The 22,642-nt window shown below is 40.3% G+C and overlaps 1 protein-coding gene across 5 annotated transcripts in view; it reads left to right on the forward strand.

The window, feature by feature from the left end:
• The window catches only part of Acap2 (ArfGAP with coiled-coil, ankyrin repeat and PH domains 2), a 123,114-nt gene that overhangs the window by 69,834 nt on the left and 30,638 nt on the right, over window positions 1–22,642 (forward strand). For 3 of the 5 annotated variants that reach the window (XM_087901616.1, XM_087901607.1, XM_087901609.1), the window contains exons 7-11: window positions 492–536; window positions 3,141–3,236; window positions 5,754–5,828; window positions 11,600–11,712; window positions 19,919–19,970. In XM_087901616.1, coding sequence (XP_087757742.1) covers window positions 492–536; window positions 3,141–3,236; window positions 5,754–5,828; window positions 11,600–11,712; window positions 19,919–19,970 — 381 coding nt within the window. Of the gene's footprint in view, window positions 1–491; window positions 537–3,140; window positions 3,237–5,753; window positions 5,829–11,599; window positions 11,713–16,749; window positions 16,771–19,918; window positions 19,971–22,642 lie in introns of all 5 variants that reach the window. The other 2 variants (XM_087901613.1, XM_087901608.1) reach the window with 1 other exon arrangement.

Consider the following 22,642-nt stretch of genomic DNA (forward strand, 5'->3'; position numbering starts at 1 on the left):
TGGCTTTTGGGAACGTGCTAGGAGGTTGCAGGGTTTAGTACTGAAGGTAATGTGACTTCGCTTTCGTTGGAAAATCACTGTGGTACCTGTGTGGAGAGATCACATGGAACGAAGAAGGGAGACAGAGGCAGTCTGAAAAGATAGGAAGTGGGAATAGTGATAATTTGCACTCGGCTGTGGCTGAACCGGGATCTTCCAGTCGATGAGGGTGGAGGAAGATGGACATGTCACATGCTCGAGTTTTGAAATGGCTCCATGACAACGCTGCTGTAATTTGAAGAACCAGTGTTTTCGCTGAGCATGAGTGTGGTTGGGTATTCATTGGTATGCTTGTCATCAGTCTTTTAGCCAAAAGGTTTAGCAATGAAAAACCCAAGCTTTGATTTTTCTTTTGTTTTGGAATCGTGAGGACAGGCATGCTTAGAATCTTGTGTTCCGAGTTAGTGTTTAAAGTAATTCATGGATGCTTAACCAAGTTCATCTTTCCTCAGATCAATGTGCTGCAATCCAAGAGGAGATCGGAAATCCTGAAATCAGTAAGCTCTTAACGAAACACTGTTAACTGGGACTTGTCTGTGTGTAGCCTCTGTGGTCTGACGCTCTGTCCAGGAGCTCTTGGCTCCCTTTGCTCCCCGTTTCTAGTTCCTGTGTCATCTGCTTCAGTTCCAGCTGTTGATGTGTCTGTGTTGCTCACACGCGCCTGCCCCACGAAGGCGGGCTCACGACTGGTGCTCGGCTCGCTATCTAACGGAGCATTTATGTGGTCGAGATGCCTAATACTTTCGGAAAGTAGCCAGAAGTGGTGTCTGGAACTGGCGAGACCATTTCAGGAATCAAACATGATCATCACCTTGAATTTTCTTGTACTTGTATTTCTTTTTATGTTTTTGTTTGTTTTTTGTTTTGTTTTTTGAGGAAGAGTCTGTTTGTGTAGCCATGACTGTCCTGGAACTAGCTCTGTAGACCAGGCTGGCCTCAAACTCAGAGATCTGCCTGCCTCTGCCTCCTAAGTGCTGGGATTAAAGGCATGCGCCACCAATGGCTGGCTGTATTTGCTTTTAGAAAGTTTGTTTTTAAAAATAGTTTTTAGATTTCTTCATTTTATATGTACATGTGTTTTGTACATATGTGTATGTACTACATGCATGCCTGGTGCCTGCAGAGGCCAGAAGAGGGCATCAGATCCCTTGGAACTGGAGTTACAGACAGTTGTGAACTGCCATGTGGGTGCTGAGACCTGAACCCCGGTTCTCTTCCAGAGCAGCCAGTGATCTTAACTGCATGTGGAAGGCCAAAGGACAACTCGTGGAAACATGGGGATCTGGGGGCGTGAACTCTGGGTGTTAGGATCAATGCCATCCTCACTGAGCCGTCTTGCCATCTCTAGTTAAAGTTTTCAGATCTGGAAAGGGCTTTTAAAAAATAACACCAAATTTCAAGGCTTGTAAGCTGTTTTCTCCAATAGTGTGTGAGAGCAACCGTTTCTCTACTGATTTTTACCGGCGGTGGCATTATAGCCTTGTCTCGTCACCTTCCCCAGTGGTATGAGAAACAGAAAGTGAGATTTCCATATGAATTTTGCATTTTCAGAGTTCAGTCATTTTTCTCTATGTTTTCCTGGCTACTTACAGGATGTATGTGTATCTCTTCTCCTGCTGAAGTCTTCATGTTTTGTTCTGATCTATGGTACCTGTGTGGATTCAGATCACTGATCTTCTGCTGTGTTTTCCTGATTTATCATTTATTTTTTTAATATGCTTAGTATGTATTTTGATATATAGGTACATTATATTTGTAAAAATTCTTTGAACTTTTATCAGTTCTTTGTGGATCTCACATCATGCATTCGGATTGGATCCCACCCATCTCCCAGTCCCCCAAATTTGCCCTCCACCCCTGCAACCTCTTCCTCCAAACAAAACAAAATTTAAAAGAAAAACCAAAAAGCCAAAACAAACCAATGAAACAAAAACAACAACAAGCAAAACAAAACAAAGAAGAATCTCATTGTGGAAGCTGTGCCCTGCCTGGTGTATTTTACATTTTTATATAATCTTATTAATTCTTTATAACTCAGTGGTTTGAAAAATATTTTCATACAGTTATATAATTATTACCATTATCTAACACTATAGTAATTTGTATATGTGTGTTTTTATCATTAATCTTTGAATTTTACTTAGCTTCTTTATATTTTGAAAACAAATTTTTTTCTGTAGAGGATTCTTGAGTATCAACACCCTTATAACCTACACTAGTCTTCAGAATATTAAACAGATGTCTGTTCTAGCTAAAAAAAAAATAAAGCAGGTCTTAGGAGATCCTTTGCATACATTTAATTACATATAATTCCTTCCCATGTAAAAACTGAACTAATGAAAACAGGAGTGTCTTTTCTTCTGGAAATTCATAAAATACAGAAAAAGCTGAGAACCCCCACTCCTTAATGTCAGTTTTGAGTCTGTGGGATGCATATGAAGAAATCCCCAGGGCCAGTGAGGGGGCTCTGAGGTGAGGACACCTTCTACTGACCTGATGTCCCGAGTTCAGTGGCCAGACCGGGAACTGACTCCTCCAAGACATCCTGGACCGGCACACTCCCCAGGCATGTGTGCACACACGCTGCACTAAAATAAATGAACAAGCAGTTTTCTAAAAACAGAAAAGGCTGTGTCATCCCCACTTGTATCTAATTTTTTGAAAAAAGAAGTAATTGAGATTCCCACACCGCCCTGGGGCTGGTGGCCCTGGTAGGTTAGAGTGTTTGCTACTGTTGACATTTCTTCTCTTCTCTGCTTAGGGAGTTTTCTTCGAGGACATATGGACATCTCAGATGTACTTAAGGATTACTGTTGAGTGAGGCTATTGAGAATACTACTTAAATCACCCATGTATCTTTTATTTGGCTCTAAACAACTACAATTGTTAAGATGTCAAACCACTGGGGTTTTCTCTTAGAAAAATTGTATTCTCTTTGTATTTACAAATACTTATGAAGTTCTTAAGGAAAAAAAATTCCATTTTAAGTAGATTTGACACTTTTTTTTGAGTCCTTGTGGAGTGATCTGAAATGTGGGGAGGACCGCAGCTTTCTTCGCTTCCAGCATGCCTCTGTGCTGATACCCCTGTCCCCTCCTTAGATGCTGTCCTTCATGTATGCACATCTGGCCTTCTTCCACCAAGGCTATGACCTGTTCAGTGAGCTCGGGCCCTACATGAAAGATCTTGGAGCACAGGTAACCTCTTGACTGGACTTCTTGATTCTGGGCTGCTTGTTGGCGTGTGTGTTTCTAAAGATATTTAGCATACTGGGAATCTGGCTTCTCACTTACTTATAAGAGGTTTGGCACTGGAGCACATTCACATGTGGGTTAAATGTTGAGCCAGAAATGAACTTAAAGGTCACAATGCCTGTGTTGAATATTGACATGAGGGTTCTGAAGAAGAGAGTTAAAGGAACTCTTCTGGCAGGTGCAGTGCATAGCTGTGGTCCTAGTGCCTGGGAGGGAGGCTGAGGCAAGCTGAGATATACGGCCACCTTTTTATACTACAAATAGCGGGATTTAGCCCTTTACTTTTTAAACTAAGGCAGTAATCAAGTTACTGCTTTAGTTTGCTTTTATTTCATTTTCAAAAATTTATATTGGCTACTTGAGTAATGAAAAATCTTAGAATCATAAAGCTCCCAAGACCATATATCATTATCTCACAAAGATGCATTAAAATGTTTGGACCCCCCACCCCTTGGTGGTGACATTGTGGCTCAAATACAAATATAGGGCCTTAATGCATGCTAGGCATGTGCTTTACCACTGACTTGGCCCAAGTTATTTCTGACGGTGCTTTGTATTGGGTGATGAACCTTCTTACTCTGATTTAATAGTATTAATCTGTAGGTTTTTGTTTCCCAGTATACCTTTTGAGGTGAGAGAAAAAGGAAAAAAAATAAAATTTAGGGAAATGGGATAAAGATAAGAGAGGAATGGGAATACCATTTAATGATCAAAGTATGTGTGTGGAAGGGGAGGACAGAGAGGGGAGGGGAGGGGGAGGGAGAGAGGAGCGGAGAAGGGAGAGTGGAGGGATCGTGTGCAGAGCACAGGCTGTGAATTCCATGCTTTCTGTTTTTCATCTCCTGCCTGGGCTGCTGTTTGTGTCCGTGCCAAATGCTCTGTGTGTGTCAGGTGAGGTGGGGTTTGTTTGCAGCCCAGCCTGAGGAACTGGAACTTCTGTAAGAGGATCTTGTTCTTTCATATGAAGTCAGAAGCACAGGTTCATGGGTATTTGTGCCACACAGTTAGCCTCGTGGTTAAAAGTGACTTACCCGTCTTAGCCGTCATCCTCACACCCCAGCTAACAGAGGGGAGGAAAGAAGAAGGTGCATATTGTCTGCCTAAGGGCATTTCCTAGAAATTGTGTATGTCCATTCTGTGTAGGTCCCCGTGACCTCTGCTCAGTCTCACTCATTGCAAGGAAACCTGGGAAATACAGCTGCGTTGCCAGAAAATGATCTGGCAGAATTAGGTGTGGGGTGGTTCCATTGTAAGGGAAGAGGAAGAAGTAGGTGCTGGGAACAGTTAACCTCTTATACTGCAGGAGAGGGTAGCGTGATGTACAGACATGTAGCTTAGACATCTGGTCCAACATCTGTGTAAGGTCTCGAGGTAGCATGCAGCCTGGGTAGAGTACCACAGACTGGAACCAAAGTAAAATTAAATTCTAAGGAATCTAAAACGAGCTAGAGGTGAAAGAGTTTAGCCAGGTCACAAAAGCCAACTGCTCTGTCAGTGAACGTACAGAAACATTAACCCCCACCCCACCCCGCCACCCCCACACACGCCTCTGATCCAGGCCTTGCTGCATTCTAGGCAATCTTTACATCTCATTGGCTTACCTTAGGCAGCAGTTATAAGGATCATATGAATTGAGTTGTAGTTGGCTAGTGGGAATGATTGGTTTTATCTATTTATAAATATTTATTTCAGTTTTGTGTCCTTTCCCTTCTAAACCAAGTGATTTTGCAGATCTTGAAAAACATGTATTAAACCACATGTTCTGTAGTGATCTGTTTAGATGTGGTCAATTAAGAGAATCTTGTAGTAGTTAAGTAAGGAGAAATTAACAGTTGGAACTACAGAATTAATATTCTTTTATTATTTTGTTTAATTTAACCTTTCAGACCCAGGCCTTTATAGTGTTTACCTGTATGGTCTTAACTCCTGGGCTCAAGCAAGCTTCCTAATGCATCCCTCCTTCCCATCCGCCCCCAAGCGTGTGGCGAGTGATAGATCGCACCTGTTGGTGGGAGCTTGCGGCCTTTGCCTTTCCTCGTTCAGCTGTCAGCTGCATTGCCTTTTGCTAGTGCTGGAATAATAATAATAAAAAATCATGGTTTTGTATGTGCACTTTGTTTTGTTTGGTTTATCTTGTCTGCAGCTATGAGCGTCTTCTAAGTGGGTCAACATACACTTTAGTTAGAGTCCTTGTCCTTTAAGGATGGAGCATACACTGCTGTAATGCTCAAGACAAGGCCTCCAGCCCAGAAGCCCTTCCCCCTAAGATAGCTGCTTTCTCAAAAAGGATTTAATGCCAGAAAAATGTGAATTTCTACTCGAGTGTTTAGCCAAAAATGCCCTTTTAGGTTAACTTTAATCAGGTGATTTCTATTTATCTGTAAAATATCTTGGACTACGGTTTACAAAATACCTTTGTTTCTTTGACTTTTAAGTCTATAAGCTTTTTCTTTTCTTAAGTTGGATCGACTGGTTGTGGATGCTGCAAAGGAGAAAAGAGAAATGGAGCAGAAACATTCTACTATCCAGCAGAAGGTATGGGGCGATTTAGAGGGACGTGCCTTTGCGGGAATGTTAGTGAATGCAAGCTACCATTGCTACACAGGTCCCTCAGTCGCTTGTTCCGTAAACCGTTCTTTTTGTGAAAAGCAAATGTGCTAGATGTTAATGCTTGCATTCTGTTATCTTCTCAGAGCAAAACATTTGCAAGCTATATTCTCAAACCAGTTTATAAATACTGCTTAACTAAAGGTTACACCTTGTTAAAATCTTGGACATTATTCCCAGTATCATTGAGGACACTGACAACCACCTGTCAAAGTGTGCATGCATGTATGTGTGTGCACACAAGACAGGGCATGTGTGTGTTCATCTGTACACATATGTGTATGTCTCTCTCTTTCTCTCTAACTTCCCAGCTGTAGCCACTCCAGCGCAGCTTGGCACATCCCTTCTGGACTCTCATTGCTTGTTAATTGCCCAAGCCTAGCTAAACTACTCTTGACAAATACTTTTAAACACGAGAATTCAATAGAAATTTGTGTTAATTTCTTTATACAAGAGTTGAGTGTATTGTGTCTGAAGCACAGCCTAATAGTACTTTACAGGTACTATTTACAGTACTTTACAGCCTGCGATGGGTTGGTGCAGTGACCCAAGCATAAAGGCAACTTCGGGAGTGGATAGTTCTATAGCATTACGGTGAAGTTCCTTCTGCATGCTGTAAGAGATCTGTCCTCTGGATAATAAGCAACCGAACCATCTTTGATTACAGATTACTTAGATTGGATCAGACATAGAAGATGTAAATGGGAAAAAAATGAAGCGAAATCAGGAGCAGGTATAAGAAAAGAATAATTGTTCATACTCAAAAATAACATTTAGAGAAGGAAAGACTTTTTTCTTAGGCCATCTTTACATCAGTCACTTTTAGTTACTAGAGGAGGAGGCTAACTCCATATTTTCTTTTGTTTAAAGACATGATCTTTCTGTGTTGCCCAGCCTAGCTTTGAGCTCATAGCCCTCCTGTGTGCCTGGGATTACAGGTGTGCGCCACCATCCCAGCTCTGGTGTAATTTACAGGTCTTGACCTGCTCCCTTTCTCCTGCTTGCCCTGTCTTTCCAGAGTCTTGCTATGCAGTTCAGATGGGCCTTGAACTTATGACCCTTCTGCCTCAACCTGAGTACTGGGATCACAGCTTCACACTACCGTGCCTCGCTCTTCTTTATGCTTAGGCTGTACAACATGGCATTTTGATGACTGACTTGTTTTAATGGCATTAGTGTCAAATGATTGCTAAAAGTAAAATGACAAATTATGTTTCAAAAACTATGTGATTGTTGATTAAATTGAATATATATTTTAATGTCTTTATTATAAACATAGTTCAGTATTACACTGAAGGCCTCAAACTGATAAATTGTCAAATAGGAGATGATTTGACTTTAAACAAAGCACAACTGTTTTTATTTAAGAAAATAATGCTGTTTTTACTCATTGTGAATACTTCTTCTGCCCCTAAATGCTGACACAGGCTGCATTACAGGTAAATAAATAAACAAATAAAGTCAATTGAAATGTAAGGGAAAGCATTTCTGATACTTTTCCAGTCATTTTATCAATTGCATTGATCCGTTTGAGAAGTAGCGATGCTGTGAGTGCCCATCTGTCTGTCCTGCCTGTGCCTTAGCATGTCTTTAGATGTACGCTAATGGAGTAGAGCCGCTGTACCAAACAGCGGGCATGTGCCCATCATGTTGAGGACGCTGGCAGGCAGTGCCGAGGTTCCTGTGGATATGGACGTCGCATTGTGGTTTTAATTTATGCTTCATCAGTAACTAGTAATTTATATCTCCCGGTCATTTGTGGTCCCTGTTTATGAAATGTCTATTCTCTTTTCTTCCATTTTACTCCCAGGCTTTTTAGCTGATGACCAAGTTCTTCCATGTTTTCTATTTTAGGTTTTCAGCCCTGTGTCCAGTGCTTTTGTTACTGGTTCAGCAGTTCCCATCACAAGATCGCAAATACCTCTTCCACGTAGCTTTGCTTTTCATGTTTATAACTGTGTTTTATTTGTTTGTTTTTTGTAATGGTGCTGGGGATTGAGCCTCGGGCCTCATGTGTGGTAGATGCTTTGTCGCTGAGCTCTGTCCTCGGCACTGCATTTAGCTCTTTAATTCATGTGTAACTGGGTTCTTGTGTGTAGTGGGTAGAAATCTACTTCCTCCCATCGATAGATTATTGCTCTTGGTGAGTTAGCAAGCCTGTTCCAGCGCTCTGTGCTACGGCTTGTGGCATGTGTCACACCTCACCCCTCTGCTATCCTAGGCGCTTTCTGAACTGCCTTTCCATCCCATGGTCATTTCTTCTTAATTATCCCAACACATTATTGTCTCAGTTGTTATCAGCTTTATAGTAACTTTTCATGTCTGAGAAAGCAGAGCTCCCACCCCCTCTTTCTGCAGACTGAGTTTTGCATACTTGCAAACTCCAGGAGTAATTTTGTTCTATAACAAGAGCTTTTTGGGGATTGGTGAGATGACTCAGTGGGTTCAGCGCTTGCCACACTAACTTGGTAGTCTGACCAAAGTTGTCCTCTGACCTTCCTGAGTGCTGGGACATTTGTTAGTCATCCTCTAGGATGCACACAGTAGTAATTAATTTTTTAAAAGGCTTTCGGAATTTTGATCGAGGTTAAGTTGGATCTGTCACAGTCATACTCTACCTTCTTTTTAAATTTTCTTTAATGATTTGCATAAGGTTTTGTTATTTTCTTACATACCTTTGGTTAGGTGTATTCCCAGACCCCTGCATTACAAATGTTCCTGTAACTGCCACCTTTAGAAAGTCACTGTTTGTCTCTGTTCTGTTTGGGTGAGATTGATTTCCCGGTGTTGATTTTATACCCAGCACTCTCACCAGTGCTCTCCTTGTGTTGATTTTATACCCAGCACTCTCACCAGTGCTCTCCCTGTGTTGATTTTATACCCAGCACTCTCACCAGTGCTCTCCCTGTTTTGATTTTATACCCAGCACTCTCACCAGTGCTCTCCCTGTGTTGATTTTATACCCAGCAATCTAATGCTCATGATGCTGCTTTCTCTCTGAATTCTTTTGAGTGTTCTGTGTACAGTATCCTCTCCGTAAGCAACATCAGGACAATGTGCTTTTTCTTTCCTCCTTTCATCTTTGCCGCTGCTCTGGTTGGCTAGGACCTTTCTGATAGTATTGTCTGGTGGTGGTAATGATGGTTCTTCTGGTCTCATTTGCAGGCTCAGTGGAAACGCTTTGCTTAGCTGTTTTCACTCACTGTTCTTAGTCGAGCCGTCTGCTTCCTGGGCCCTGCAGGAAAGAGCCAGATGTCCTTGTTCTGTTGATCTGTCTTCCAGTTTTCCTTTGCTCCAGTTGCCTTTGAGTGTCCTCTCGTAACTGTCAGATCAGGAACGTGTGCACAGAGATTCCAGAAGCAGTATTGCATCCACTGTAGTGATTAGTCAAGCAGGCCTGCTTTTCATCCCGCCTGGCTCCCACACGGCTAGCTTTACACCCGAAATAACAACACACAAATTGTATTCCTTTAAACACTGCCTGGCCCATTAGCTCTAACCTCTTACTGGCTAACTCTCACATCTTGATTAGCCCATTTCTATTAATGTGTGTTGCACCATGAGGTGGTGGCTTACCGGGAAGATTCTAACCTACATCCATCTTGGGACGGAGCTTCATGGCCACTGCCTGCCTCTGCTTTCTTTCTCCCACAATTCTGTTCTGTCTTCCCTGCCTACCTATATTCTGACCTATCAGGCCAAGCAGTTTTCTTTATTAATTAATCAATGAAAGCAACAGATAGATAGAAGACCCTCCTACATCAGTCCGCTGTTACTAGCTGCTTACTTATGAAATGTACTGCAATGTATCCCATCTGAATACTTTATTAAGCGATATTAATAATAGAAGACTCACAAATCTCTAGAAGTAGTTGAGAATACACATTTACAGTGCATTGCATGTTGAGCTAATTCTGTTTTATGTTTTATATTACTATTTGGTATCACTACTGTTATTATTATTTTGGTGTTGCACATGCTGGACAAGCAGACCCCATTGAGCTGCACTCCTAGCCCCATTATTTATGCTCTGATTCTCGTAATTATTACAAAAAACCCACAGATGCCTCAAACACAACATTTAGTCCTCCCCAGAAACTAAAAGTAAAGCCACCATGTGACGACAGTTGTAACGCCACTCCTGGGCCTGCTCCTGATTTTGTAAGGGAAGCACACCCCAGCGATTCCTGCACACTCGAGTTAACTGCTGCTGTTCACAGTGGCCAAGATGTGGAGCCATCCAGGTGTCTTCAGCAAACATATGACTAAAGAAAATATCACATGTTCATACACATGTGCGCACAGAGTTCATTTAGCCTTAAAGAAGAGTAAAATTATGTTATTTACTGGAAGACAGAAGTGAAAACAGAATAGGCAAGTATCAGAAAGATAATCATATGTGGAATCTAGCCTAATATATTAATACTAAGTACATGAAATCTACGTATATGAATATGGCATAATGAAACCCATTATAATCAATGTTGATTTAAGATGTAAAATAAAAGCACAAGAAACCTTTAAGATATTGTAAAGTTGAGGGCCGGGAGGACAGCTCATTTGGTGCAGTGTGTACTATGTAAGCATGAGGCCCTGTGGTCAGATTCCAGGAACCCTGTAGAAGGCTGGGTGCCGCGGCCTACACCTGTGAAACTAGTACTAGAGGATTGGAGTGAGGTGGACCCCTGGAGCTTACTTGCCAGCTAGTGTTGCCAAATTGGTGAGTTCCAGGTTTATTGAAAGACATAAGGTAGAGTATAACTGAGGAAGATCCCTAACGTTGATGCCTGGCTTCACATGCATACATGTGCTCACACACACATATGCACAGATGAACATATACACATGTACAAAGTCGACATATGTTGCAGAAGTCAGTTGAGTCTGATTAATGCGCCAGGCACTCTGCTGTGAATGATGGTTGGGTTTCTGTGCTTGGAGCAGAGCACTTGTCTGTTGTGTACTGAGTACAGTTTTGGCGCCATACATGAAAGTACACATGCATGCACACGTGTACACATGCACATACACAGAGTAATGTGAATTGAAAAAATAGGTGTCCACATAGTTTTAATGAAGGAACTAGTGTTTTCTATTTTTTCCAAAGAGAAAAATGTAGAAATATAATGATTCATTTATAGGTTGACTTTTTATGCTTAAAATTTGAAAGAATTTTTAAAATTTTTGGCTTTTTGAGACAAGGTTTCTCTGTGTAACAGTTCTGGCTGTCTTGGAACTCATTTTGTAGACCAGGCTGACCTTGAACCCACAGAGATCCACCTGCCTCTGCCTCCCAAGTGGTATTAAAAATGTGCGACTACCGCCTGGCATTTTTAGAGTCCTTAATTCAACCTGTTTCCTTTTCATGTTTTAGCATGTTCATGTGAGAAGCCCTGGGAGGATTCTTACCTGCTTTCCCTCTAATGCTGGTTGCTCACAGCTAAGCGTTGTCCAGTCTGCAGAAGAGCTATCATAGGTAGAAGTCTGGCTTCCAAGTTCAGAGCACTTGCTGCTCTTGCAGAGAGCCAGAGTTTGGTTCCCAGCACCCTGAATTGTTAGTGTGTTGAAGCATGTCTCCGTTGTTCTGTTCCTTCCCCTGTGTTTGTGGAGGACTTACTGCAAACTTCTTACAGCTCTTTCCCCTGCATACATCTCTTTCTGGGAACACCGTTGTCTGAACTCGTGTGTGTCTTGTCTAGGACTTCTCCAGTGATGACTCCAAGCTGGAGTATAATGTGGACGCCGCGAACGGCATCGTCATGGAAGGGTATCTCTTCAAGCGAGCCAGCAACGCCTTCAAAACGTGGAACAGGTAACAGACTGCAAACGTTCATTGTAATTTTAACACGTTTGTCATTTTCTGCCTTTCCTTGTAATTGGCAACTCATTTTCCCCAGAACTATCTAAATTCTACAAATTTTTATTAACTTTCTTTTAGTACAGTCTACTGAATTGTAAGGGTCAGGTGAAAAGTGAAAACACAGATTTTTAGATTTGAAACTAAAGACTTAAAGGAGAAAACTAGATTTTTTTTTAAACTCTTGGTCTATAATGACTAAATTCTCATATATATGTGTGTGTGTATGTATATATGCATATACATGTGTACACACACACATCACACACACACACACGGGGCTACAGAGCTAGTTCTAGGTCAGCAAGGACTACACAGAGAAACCCTGTCTTGACATCCTCCCCCACCCCCAAAGTAAGAATTTGCTTGTGGGTCTTAAGCCCAGGTAGGCCTGAGCTTTTGGCCTTTGTAATAGCATGTAAGTAGGACATGAGAAGTCATGATAGTCATTATTTCTTTACTATAAATGTAATGGCTAGCAAAAACTTTGAATTTTTCCTTACTTTTTGTTGTTGTTTATTTTGTTTGTGTGTTTGTATTTTCAAGACAGGGTTTCTCTGTATAACAGCTCTGGCTGTCCTGAAACTCGCTTTGTAGACCAGGCTGGCCTCGAATTTACAGAGATCTGCCTGCCTCTGCCTACCAAGTGCTGGGATTAAAGATGTGAGCCACTACTGCCTGGCTTGATTAATATTTACAAAATACAAAATTATTGAATATCTTACAAGAATGGAATTATAGCCAGGAGTCATGGCGGGGACACCTGTAATCCTACCACAAGGCGAAGGCAGAAGAATTTTGAGTTCTTGGCCAGCTTAACTTGCATAGTATGATCTTGTGTCAAAAATCGCAAAACAAGACAAAAAAAGAAAATATGAAATATTTTACTATATTAATATGATAAGTGAAGTAATTTCATGCCTAATAACATTGAAAGGTTGCTCAGCTCAAGTCATTCTTTTGAATGTTAGTGCTTGGTCTTTTACTGAAGGATGCTGTTTGTTCCTTTTTGTTTAAATCAAAATAATAATAATTGAGATTAGTGTTTGTGTTCTGGGTAACTGATTTGCTGTTGCAGGGTTGGATGAAATGTCTTCTGTGGTAGGGGCAGGTAGGCATTCACCCAGTGATGGAGATGTTCCTAAAGATGGGTATTGCTAAAATCAGTAGGATCTCCTGTTAACGTTCATTGGGTATACATTGTGTTAATTTAATGGGAGCCTCAGTGCTGTATTGAGACGGGTTCTCATTGCACTTACTTAGTGTTGAAGTTTGAAAGCTCTCAGTGACATTTTTAAATGTCAGTGGTTTATTGAACATTTCTCTAGTGTTTGATGTTGTAGGAAATCTAAATGGTACATGATTTTATTTGAATTTTTTTCTTCATTTGAGAGTGAATAAGCTGAAAAGACTGAAGATATTTAATATTAAGCCTTTGAGTTATGCAGAATTTTTAAATAAGACATGGGTACTGGAGGACCTTTATTGTGATCTGGTTATCAGTAATGCTTCTAGTTATTACACAGTGAAAATGAAAAATTAAAATTGTGTTTCATGAGCTGAAATGTAAAACTATGATCCCTTTAAGTCCTCGGCAAATTCTGTAGCTTGTGTAGGAAACTAGAAACAACGAGTGCTCAGTAATTTTATAAGATTATTCAGTCACTGTGGTTTTATAGTGTGATGCTAGAATTGAAATGTAACCTTCGGATTTGCACCTCCTTAAAGCTTAAGAAAATGAAAGCCAAAGTGCAATAAATCCCCAGAAACATAACCACTTTGCATTTCCTTGGACCGCACTAGGAAGAAATGTGATCTTGGACTACAAACCGAAGCACAGTTAGTCTTGGTGGGAGGTCAGTTGCTGTTCGGAGCAGTAGAATAAGATCATCAGTTGTGGACCTTCTCAGTGTTTGTTATGGGTCATATTGACTGGCACTGACACTAAACCAGAAACGAGATCAAGTTGGAGCAGCTGCAGACCCCTGTTGTAGATGTGCCGTGTCCACAGGGTGGGAAGATGTGCCATGTCCACAGGGTGAGAAGGCAACCCCTCAGAAGTGACCACTGCAGCCAGCAAGGACAGGGAGATTTAGCGAGATGACTGAAATGAAGAGAGACTTATTTTTCTCATGGCTTTATAGTCTGGAAATTAAAGATTGGATGATGTCATTGAGGGAGCTTGTGTTGCTGGTCTGTGTTTTGGTAGCAGAGCTGTGTGCCTGAGATCTTGAGACAGCAAGGCAAAGAACAGGAAGGGAGATGCCCAATTCCCGGCAACACACTTCCTGCAGGAGACCAGCACTGGTCCCTTGCACAGGCAGTGTCTCCAATGATGGAGTCACCCAGCACAAGGCCCCGCCCCCTAAGGATTCCACCAGCCTAGCTGTGCCACACTGTGAGCAAGATCTAGTGCCGAACCTTCAGGGGACAGATGATGTGCAGACTGTAGCAGAAGAGAATTGTTTGACAGGTGAGGGCAGCTTTGAGGCTTATCAAATGCTAATCTCGGGACGCAGATAGTTTCCTTTTACCCAGGTCTCATTTAGTGGCGTCCCTAAATGTCTATGTAATTTATTATAATACAGTCTGCTCCTCTGAGTAAGACTCTATATTCCTCAGAGACTGGTCGGTGGTGGCACACACCTTTAGTCCCAGCACTCAGGAGGCAGAGACCAGCAGATCTCTGTGAGTTCAAGGCCAGCCTGGGCTACAAGAGCTCGTTCCAGGACAGGCTCCAAAGCTACACAGAGAAACTGTCAGTCACGGGAAACTAAAACCAAAACAAACAACCATCTCAGAATCCACCTCTTCAGATATTAAGCCATTCTATTAGTTTTATAAAATTATGTCACATTTTCAGCATCAATTATCAAAGATCTCCATCCTGAGTGATATGTGAATGTGATTAAGAATTCCTAAATGTTAAAAAAATCTCCCTCATGCTTCATAAATTACACTTTTTTTAAAAAAAATGCAGTGTCCAGTATGTATAATGTAGAATGGTAATTATGTTTTGTGTGTGAGAGCAGATGACATAAGAATGAGAAGTTCATGTCCTATATGCTTTGCCAGTCGTGTTCGTGCTAAATCCCAGAGTTCTTGTTTGTGGCATCTGAACATGTAAATGTCTTACACTGTTAGCTCTCTGTATGATCTCACACTTAAGGACTCACACAACTGAGAATCAACAGTTTTGAGAAACACCAACTCTGTACTTAACATGGAGGTTTTTTCCTTGTAATTATTTACTCTTTAAAAAAATGCAATACTACTATTTTTTTAAAATTTATTTATTTTATTATTATGTATACAACATTCTGTCTGTATGTATGTCTGCAGGCCAGAAGAGGGCACCAGACCTCATTACAGATGATTGTGAGCCACCATGTGGTTGCTGGGAATTGAACTCAGGACCTTTGGAAGAGCAGGCAATGCTCTTAACCACTGAGCCATCTCTCCAGCCCCGCAATCCTACTATTTATATAGCATTTACATTATAATTACAGTTGTAAGTAAATCTAGAGGTGATTGAACTCAGTTAATTCAAGTCACAGGTGGGAAAATCAACTGAGCCCGGAGAGGGCAGCATGGCCAGTCTTTCTGTTACCCCTCTTCCCTCTGTCTCTCTCTTCCCCCTCCCTCTCTCTGTCTCTCCTTCATACACTCATATATTATGATTATATGCAAATGCTGCATTTTGTCTTAGAGAACTTGAGCATCTATAGAGTTGGTTATGTGCAGTTGGGTCCTGGACCCAACCGCTACACTGACACCAAGGAACCGCTTTACTTTTCTGGGGTGCATGTAAGGTCTGCAACAATGAGCATCTTATTAAATTGTTTTCTCAGTATGGTAGCTTTAATTCAGACTTTAAACACTGGAATCTATGTTTCTCTTCTCTGCCTCACGATGAATTTGGAAAGGAGGAATAATGAGGAAAATAACTGTTAATGTAATTTAGTACTAAGTTGGCTAATTAAAGAATAAACGCTAATAAAAGAAACAGACTCCTTTGTTGGACCAGAAAATATGACCCAGTGCATAAAATGTATTATACAGAAATTTAGAGCAAAACTTCTATATACTGCTGGTACAGATAAAAATGTTTTTGGTTTTTTGAGACAGGGTTTCTCTGTGTAGCTTTGATGCCTGTCCTGGAACTCTCTGTAGACCAGGCTGGCCTCGAACTCACAGAGATCTGCCTGCCTCTGCTTCCCAAGTGCTGGGGTTAAAGGTGTGTGCCACCACTGTCTGACTTGATGGAAATGTTTTTTATTGGCTTTTGTTTTAAAGTAAGAAGTATATACCTAGACTGAAAATGAATCTGCTGGGTAGAGTGTGCATTCCCATGGTCCCAGAACCTGGGAGGGTGAGGTAGGAGAATTATGGGAGCAAGGTCAGCCTAGGCTACACAGCCAAGCCTGTCTCCACCTTCCTACTCCCCTAAAATTAGTAAGTGGGTCACATTTATGTGTGCCACAGAGTCTGTCGTCATGGGGGTCGGTGGGAGGTTTGCTCAGTCACTATTTTATGATCTTTGAAATTCTCAATTAGTCACCCCATTTTCTTTCCAAAAAGTTTTTATTGGCTGGAGGTTTCTGTAGGTAAACATGCAGTGATTTTCCTCCTACCTTCCAGGCATAGCTTACTAAGCTGTGGCACATGCTATCTGTATTTTCTAGTTAGGACCATAGAGGCAGACAGTCATAATAGTAATAATAAAGGTAATGGTAATATAATAATTCAAATATTTTCAAAGTATTTCAGTTTCTTAAGAATTGAAATTCTGCAAAATGTATATGTTTATAATAAAACACATGATACTCTACTCGGACTGCATTGTTAAGTTGTTAGCTTACGCTCTTTTCTTTAGTTTTTTTGTCTTATTTTTGTATCATGCTGGTCCTTTGCTTATTTGCGCATTTGCATTTTCTTTCTTTTTTGCCTTTCCCTTTTGTTTTAACCCTGCCCCATTTTTTCACATGACAGGAAAAAACCCGATCATATCAGGTACCAAATAGCTTCCTGCCTTCCTCTTCTTATCCGATTTCCTCTGTAGCACGACAAAGCCTGATTAACCGGCGTTCAGTTGGATTACTTGCAATGGATAAAACAATCTCTTTATGCCCTAAATTGGAATGAAAATATAAGTGTTTATTTGAGGAAGAGACCTTTTGGTTGCCCCTGACCTCAGCTGGTTTGATCTGGGGAAGGATGGCTGATGTGCCTAGAATCACTCAAAGTCGATGCAGACTGAGTGGTAGGCACACCCTGTGACATGTTTTTTGACATAAAGTAATGACCTATGTTTAGGATGGAGCAGCAGCTGGGATGAGAGAGACTCCCTTGCCAGGTCATAGGTGCTCTCTTCCACTTTATTCCCATGGAAACAGCAAATTGAATTGAATAAAACAGTGCATTAGGCCTTTAATTTGTATTATATGGTTATTTAGCACCAAAATATGACCCCGTAACTTATAGAGTTTTAGTTATAAACCTTCTTCAGATTTAGAACTGTGACTTTTACCAATATTTTTGATATTGAGAGCAAGCATAGTAAAATATATTTGATTTTTATAGATTTATTTTTTCCCATTTGACCTAAATTTTGTCAACTGGAAATTTTCCTTCATATGTAATAATATTTATTTTTTAAAAAATAGATGTAATATTTTGGTCTAAATTATACTAAATTACTTTTATTTGAGACAGATAAAAATGTGTCTTACTTTTCTTACACATAAGAAATTAGAAGCCAGCTTATACTTTGTGCTCCACCTGTTAGTCTTGTAGACTGTGTACTGTGTTAACACGGTGATTTTCAAAGCTTGTCTCTTGGCTCTAGTTACAGTTTATGGAGTACTTTAAAATTTCCTGTAAGAAGTGCTTCAAATACTAAGTATTTCTCTGTGTGTATGTAATTCATAGGCTGCGAGCTGTTCATCATACTTTTCCTTTCTTGGAAATATTAATAGTCACTAGTATTATTTTATAGGAACAGCTAAAAACTATTCCTGTGGTTGGAGAGAGAACTCAGTCACTAAAGTGCTTGCCTTGCACATATGAGGACCTGAGTGTGATCTCTCACAACCCCCACACAAATGCCAGGTGTGGTGTCATATACACTGAAGAGGGGGAGACAGATAGATCCCTAGGGCTCAACAGCCAACTGGTCTACCTGATTCGTGAGTATACGAGACCTTGTCTCAATGGAGTTGGGCAGTGCCCTAAGTATGATCCCCAAGGTTGTCCTCTGGACTCCATGTGCATGTGCATATATGTGCATGCACACTAGAGCACATGCATGCACTCCCCAGATATGCACATATATATGTTTCGTTACCTTTAGGCACCTGGTTAAAGTTCTTTTGGTGTTAGATGTGTGTTTCTAATGATAGCAGAAGGAAGATAGTGTCAGACAAATACATCTTTATAATTCATTTTTCCCTACCTATGATGTATTATTATGCTTTCTTTAAGGAAGTAGCAAATGAAGAGAAATTTGTATTGTCTTTTCTAAGTATTTTACAAAACCCAGTGATGTAAGAATGTCACCCAGAAGCAGGTGAATATCAGGGAAACTGAACTTCAGAAATATATATGCTCCATAAGGTTAATAACCGAAGGGAATGCTCTCCGATGGAACAGGGCATTTATCTAGTTATTATTAGTAGTATTTCTAGGGAACACTGTCCCAAGATGGACCAAGTCAAAAGAAAAAAATAACTTTTGAAGACCTCAGAAGCATGAAAAGTTTGCATTTTTGTATGGATGTCTTTCCATTATTTAATAAAAGTGTAGTTTTTCTCAAACTGTGTGAGATAACTACTATGATACACAGCCTTACATTTTTATTAATATAGTTCACCCTCCTCAAATGAATTTTATGACAACATTTTAATCAGATTCAGAGATTGTCTCCATTGCATGTCATCCCATGTGGCAGGGTGCGCCATTTGGTTTGTGTGTAGGACTTTCATCTAACATTTCTAACCAGCTTCCTGTCCCCACACGAGAGCCTTGGAATTCTTCCTTTTCTGGTCTGTTGATTTGCATTCAGCGGCACCCCATGTTATTTTATTTAGATGCTTATTTAACATAACAAACTCTCTCTCAATGAAAAAGGTGATACTTTTTTAAGTGGTAAGAAAACCCACCTACCCGGTAAAAGGCCTGAAACCCTAGGATGTGTTCGGGGCTCTTTCTCAGCTTTGGAGAAATAACTAAAAATTTGAAAATAGAAATTCAAAACACCTGGATATAATTTTTAGCAATTTGTATTATTGTCAATGAAAAGGTAGAATCTCTGTCTGCTAATAGATTAATAACTAATGTTTATATTAAAAATCATCTTATATAAAACTAATTTAAAAATAACAACTCAAATACTGTTCACTTTTCGTGCTTGGTGAGAAGTTTTGCTTCTTTTATGAATGGCTTTTGACTGTGATTTTTTTATGTATTTATTTATTTTTCTTATTTTAATATACTAGAATTAGTGCATATGGCTTACATTACCTAGCCATTTTTCTAAAGAAGAGTGTGAGCAACTTGTTTTCCTAATAACTTAGCAGTAATGAGGAGAGCCATTTAAACAGTTTGGGGGTCATACATATGGTAGAAACAATGTTATTTGCTTGAGAAGTAAGGATTCTTCTATGCAATAAAGCTAGTGATCATCTTATCTTTGATACAGTTCTAAGTGATTAGTCTCTATTTTGCTGAGGATCAAACATTTGCTGAATTCGCTTTTAAAAGGTTGAAAATAAAGCACCATTTATCTTAATGTTTTACGTATATAAATGGACATTTTATTTGTAATTTAAGTTTTCTTTATCACAAAAGTAGATATTTGAAGGAAAAGATAATATTTTAGTACCTCAAAAAAAAGACCCTGTAAGTTTGTACTTTTAAAATAGTTATGGTCTTAGCAGGAAAAATAAATGCTTTTGTTAAGATATGACATAAAATGAACCAAAACAGCTATTTATCTCCCTAACCTGTGATTATTTTTAAGATGCTTATTCTTAGTTTTCAGTAGTTATGTCCTATGCTTCAGTTTATGAGAATAAAGCAGTGCATTCCCAACACCATCACCCTACACCGCCCGGGGGATGACTGAAGGTGCGCCATCTTTAATCTGTTTGTCTTTGTCTAGACGCTGGTTCTCCATACAGAACAATCAGTTGGTTTACCAGAAAAAGTTCAAGGTATGTATGTTCTCCTCCCCCTTTTTACTGATATTTATTGAGCTGTATATTTTTCTCTGCTCCCCTCCCTGCATTTTCCCTCCCCACTTCAACCCTCCCCCAAGGTCCCCATGCTCCCAATTTACTCAGGAGATCTTGTCTTTTTCTACTTCTCATGTAGATTAGATCTATGTAAGTCTCTCTGCATTGTTGTCTAAGTTCTCTGGGATTGTGATTTGTAGGCTGGATTTCTTTGCTTTATGTTTAAAAACCACCTATGAGTGTCTGGGTTACCTCACTCAAAATAATGTTTTCTAGTTCCATTCATTTTCCTGCAAAATTCAAGCTGTCGTTATTTTTTTCTGCTGTGTAGTACTCCATTGTGCAAATATACCACATTTTTCTAATCCATTCTTCAATCAAGGGACATTTAGGTTGTTCCCAGGTTCTGGCTATGACAAACAAAGCTGCTATGAACATGGTTGAGCACATGCCCTTGTGGCACAATTGAGCATCCTTTGGATATATACCCAAAAGAGGTATTATTGGGTCTTGAGGAAGGTTGTTTCCTAATTTTCTGAGAAATCGCCACACTGACATCCAAAGGGGTTGTACCAGCTTGCATTCCCACCAGCAATGCAGAAGTGTTCCCTTTTCCCCACAACCTCTCCAGCATAAGTTGTCGTCGGTGTTTTTGATCTTGGCCATTCTTACAGGTTTAAAATGGAATCTCAGAGTTGTTTTGATTTGCATTTCTCTGATGGCTAAGGATGTTGAACATTTCCTTAAGTGTGTTTCAGCCATTTTAGATTCCTCTGTTGAGAGTTCTCTGTTTAGGTCTATACTCCATTTTTTTATTGGATTATGTGATCTTTTGGTGTACAATTTCTTGAGTTCTTTGTATATTTTGGAAATCAGACCTCTGTCTGATGTAGGGTTAGTGAAGACCTTTTCCCATTCTGTAGGCTGTCTTTTTGTTTTGTTGACCTTGTCCTTTGCTTTACAGACGCTTTTCAGTTTCAGGAGTTCCCATTTATTAATTGTTTCTCTTAGTGTCTGTGCTGCTGGGGTTATATTTAGGAAGTGGTCTCTAGTGCCAATGCATTTAAGTGTATTTCCCACTTTCTCTTCTTTAAGGTTCAGTGTGGCTGGCTTTGAGGTCTTTGATCCATTTGGACTTGAGTTTTGTGCATGGAGATAGATATGGGTCTGTTTTCATTTTTCTACATGTTGATATCCAGTTATGCCAGCACCACTTGTTAAATATGCTTTCTTTTTTTTCTATTTGGTATTTTGCTTCTTTGTCAAATATCAGGTGTTCAAAGATGTGTGGATTGATATCTGTGTCTTCTATTAGGTTCCATTGGTCCTCCTGTCTGTTCTTATGCCAATACCAGGCTGTTTTCAGTACTGTAGCTCTGTAGTAGAGTTTGAAGTCAAGGATTGTGATGCCTCCAGAAGATCTTTTATTGCACATGATTTTTTTGGCTATCCTGGGTGGTATGTATGTTCTTTATTAAGCAATATAGTGAAACCTGATAAGTTCTGGTTCTAGTTCTTTGTTTGTTTGTCTTGGTGAGCACTGAAGTCCATAAACATCCATATGCAAACTTCTGAAATTGCTGTTTATTGGTTTTATGTTTGGGTATGCATAATGAGTGGAGTGGAAGCTGTTAACTCTTGATCCTTGACAGCAGTGATTTGATTCTGAATATTTTTTGAGAAAAAAAAATTGTTTTCATTTGTGTGTACATGTGTGTCTGAGTGCAAGTTTGTGCTCATGACTGCAGTGCCCTCAGAGGCACGGGATGATTGTCTTAAAGTAGCCCTGGCCAACCTGAAACTCACTGTGTAGGCCAGGCTGGCCCCCAACTCACAGAGATCTGACACCCTCTGCCTCCTGAGTGCTGGGGTTAAAGGTGTGCACCACATGACCTGCATTATTTTTTTTTATCATTTTTAATTGTATGTTTGTATCTCTGTACGTGTGAATGCAGTTGCTCACTGAGGCCAGTGGTGTTTGAGCCCCCAGGAGAGGGAGTTAGAGGTGGTCGTGGGCCATCTAATGTGGGTGCTGAGAGCCCAATTCTGGTCCCCTGTGAGCAGTAAGCACCCTTAATGACTGAGCCCTTTCTTTCGTCCTACGGTTATGAATTCTTTTTTAATCAGCTTTTTCCTTTTTGCTTCTTTGCATGTGTATGGGTATTTTGCTTGTATGTATGTCTCTGTACCATGTATACAGTGCCCAAAAAGGCCAGATAAGGGCATCAGATCCCCTGGAACTGGAGTTACAGGTGCTGGGAATCAAACTTGGGTCCTCTGGAAGAGCAGTCAGTGCTCTTAACTGCTGAAACATATTTTTACTCCTTTCTATACGGATTTTATTTTTATTCTTAGTTATGGTGTGTGTGTGTGTGTGTGTGTGTGTGTTTGTGTGTGTGATATGTCTTGTATGTGGATTTGTGCACTTGAGTGCAGTGCCTGTGGAGGTCAGAAGAGGGCATCACACCTCCTGGAACTGGCATTACTCACAGGTGGCTGTGAGCTGCCTGACCCTACTAACCCTGTCCTCCACCAGAGCAGAATACACTCTTAACCACTGTGCTGTCTCTCCAGCTCCAATTCAAAAATTTTAATTCCTAGTTTTAAGGTGTTTTGTGTCCCAAGATTATTACCTTCGTCTTATTAAGTCC

Source organism: Myodes glareolus, chromosome 2, assembly GCF_982192425.1.
Source record: "Myodes glareolus chromosome 2, mMyoGla1.1, whole genome shotgun sequence".
NCBI classification, from domain to species: domain Eukaryota; kingdom Metazoa; phylum Chordata; class Mammalia; order Rodentia; family Cricetidae; genus Myodes; species Myodes glareolus.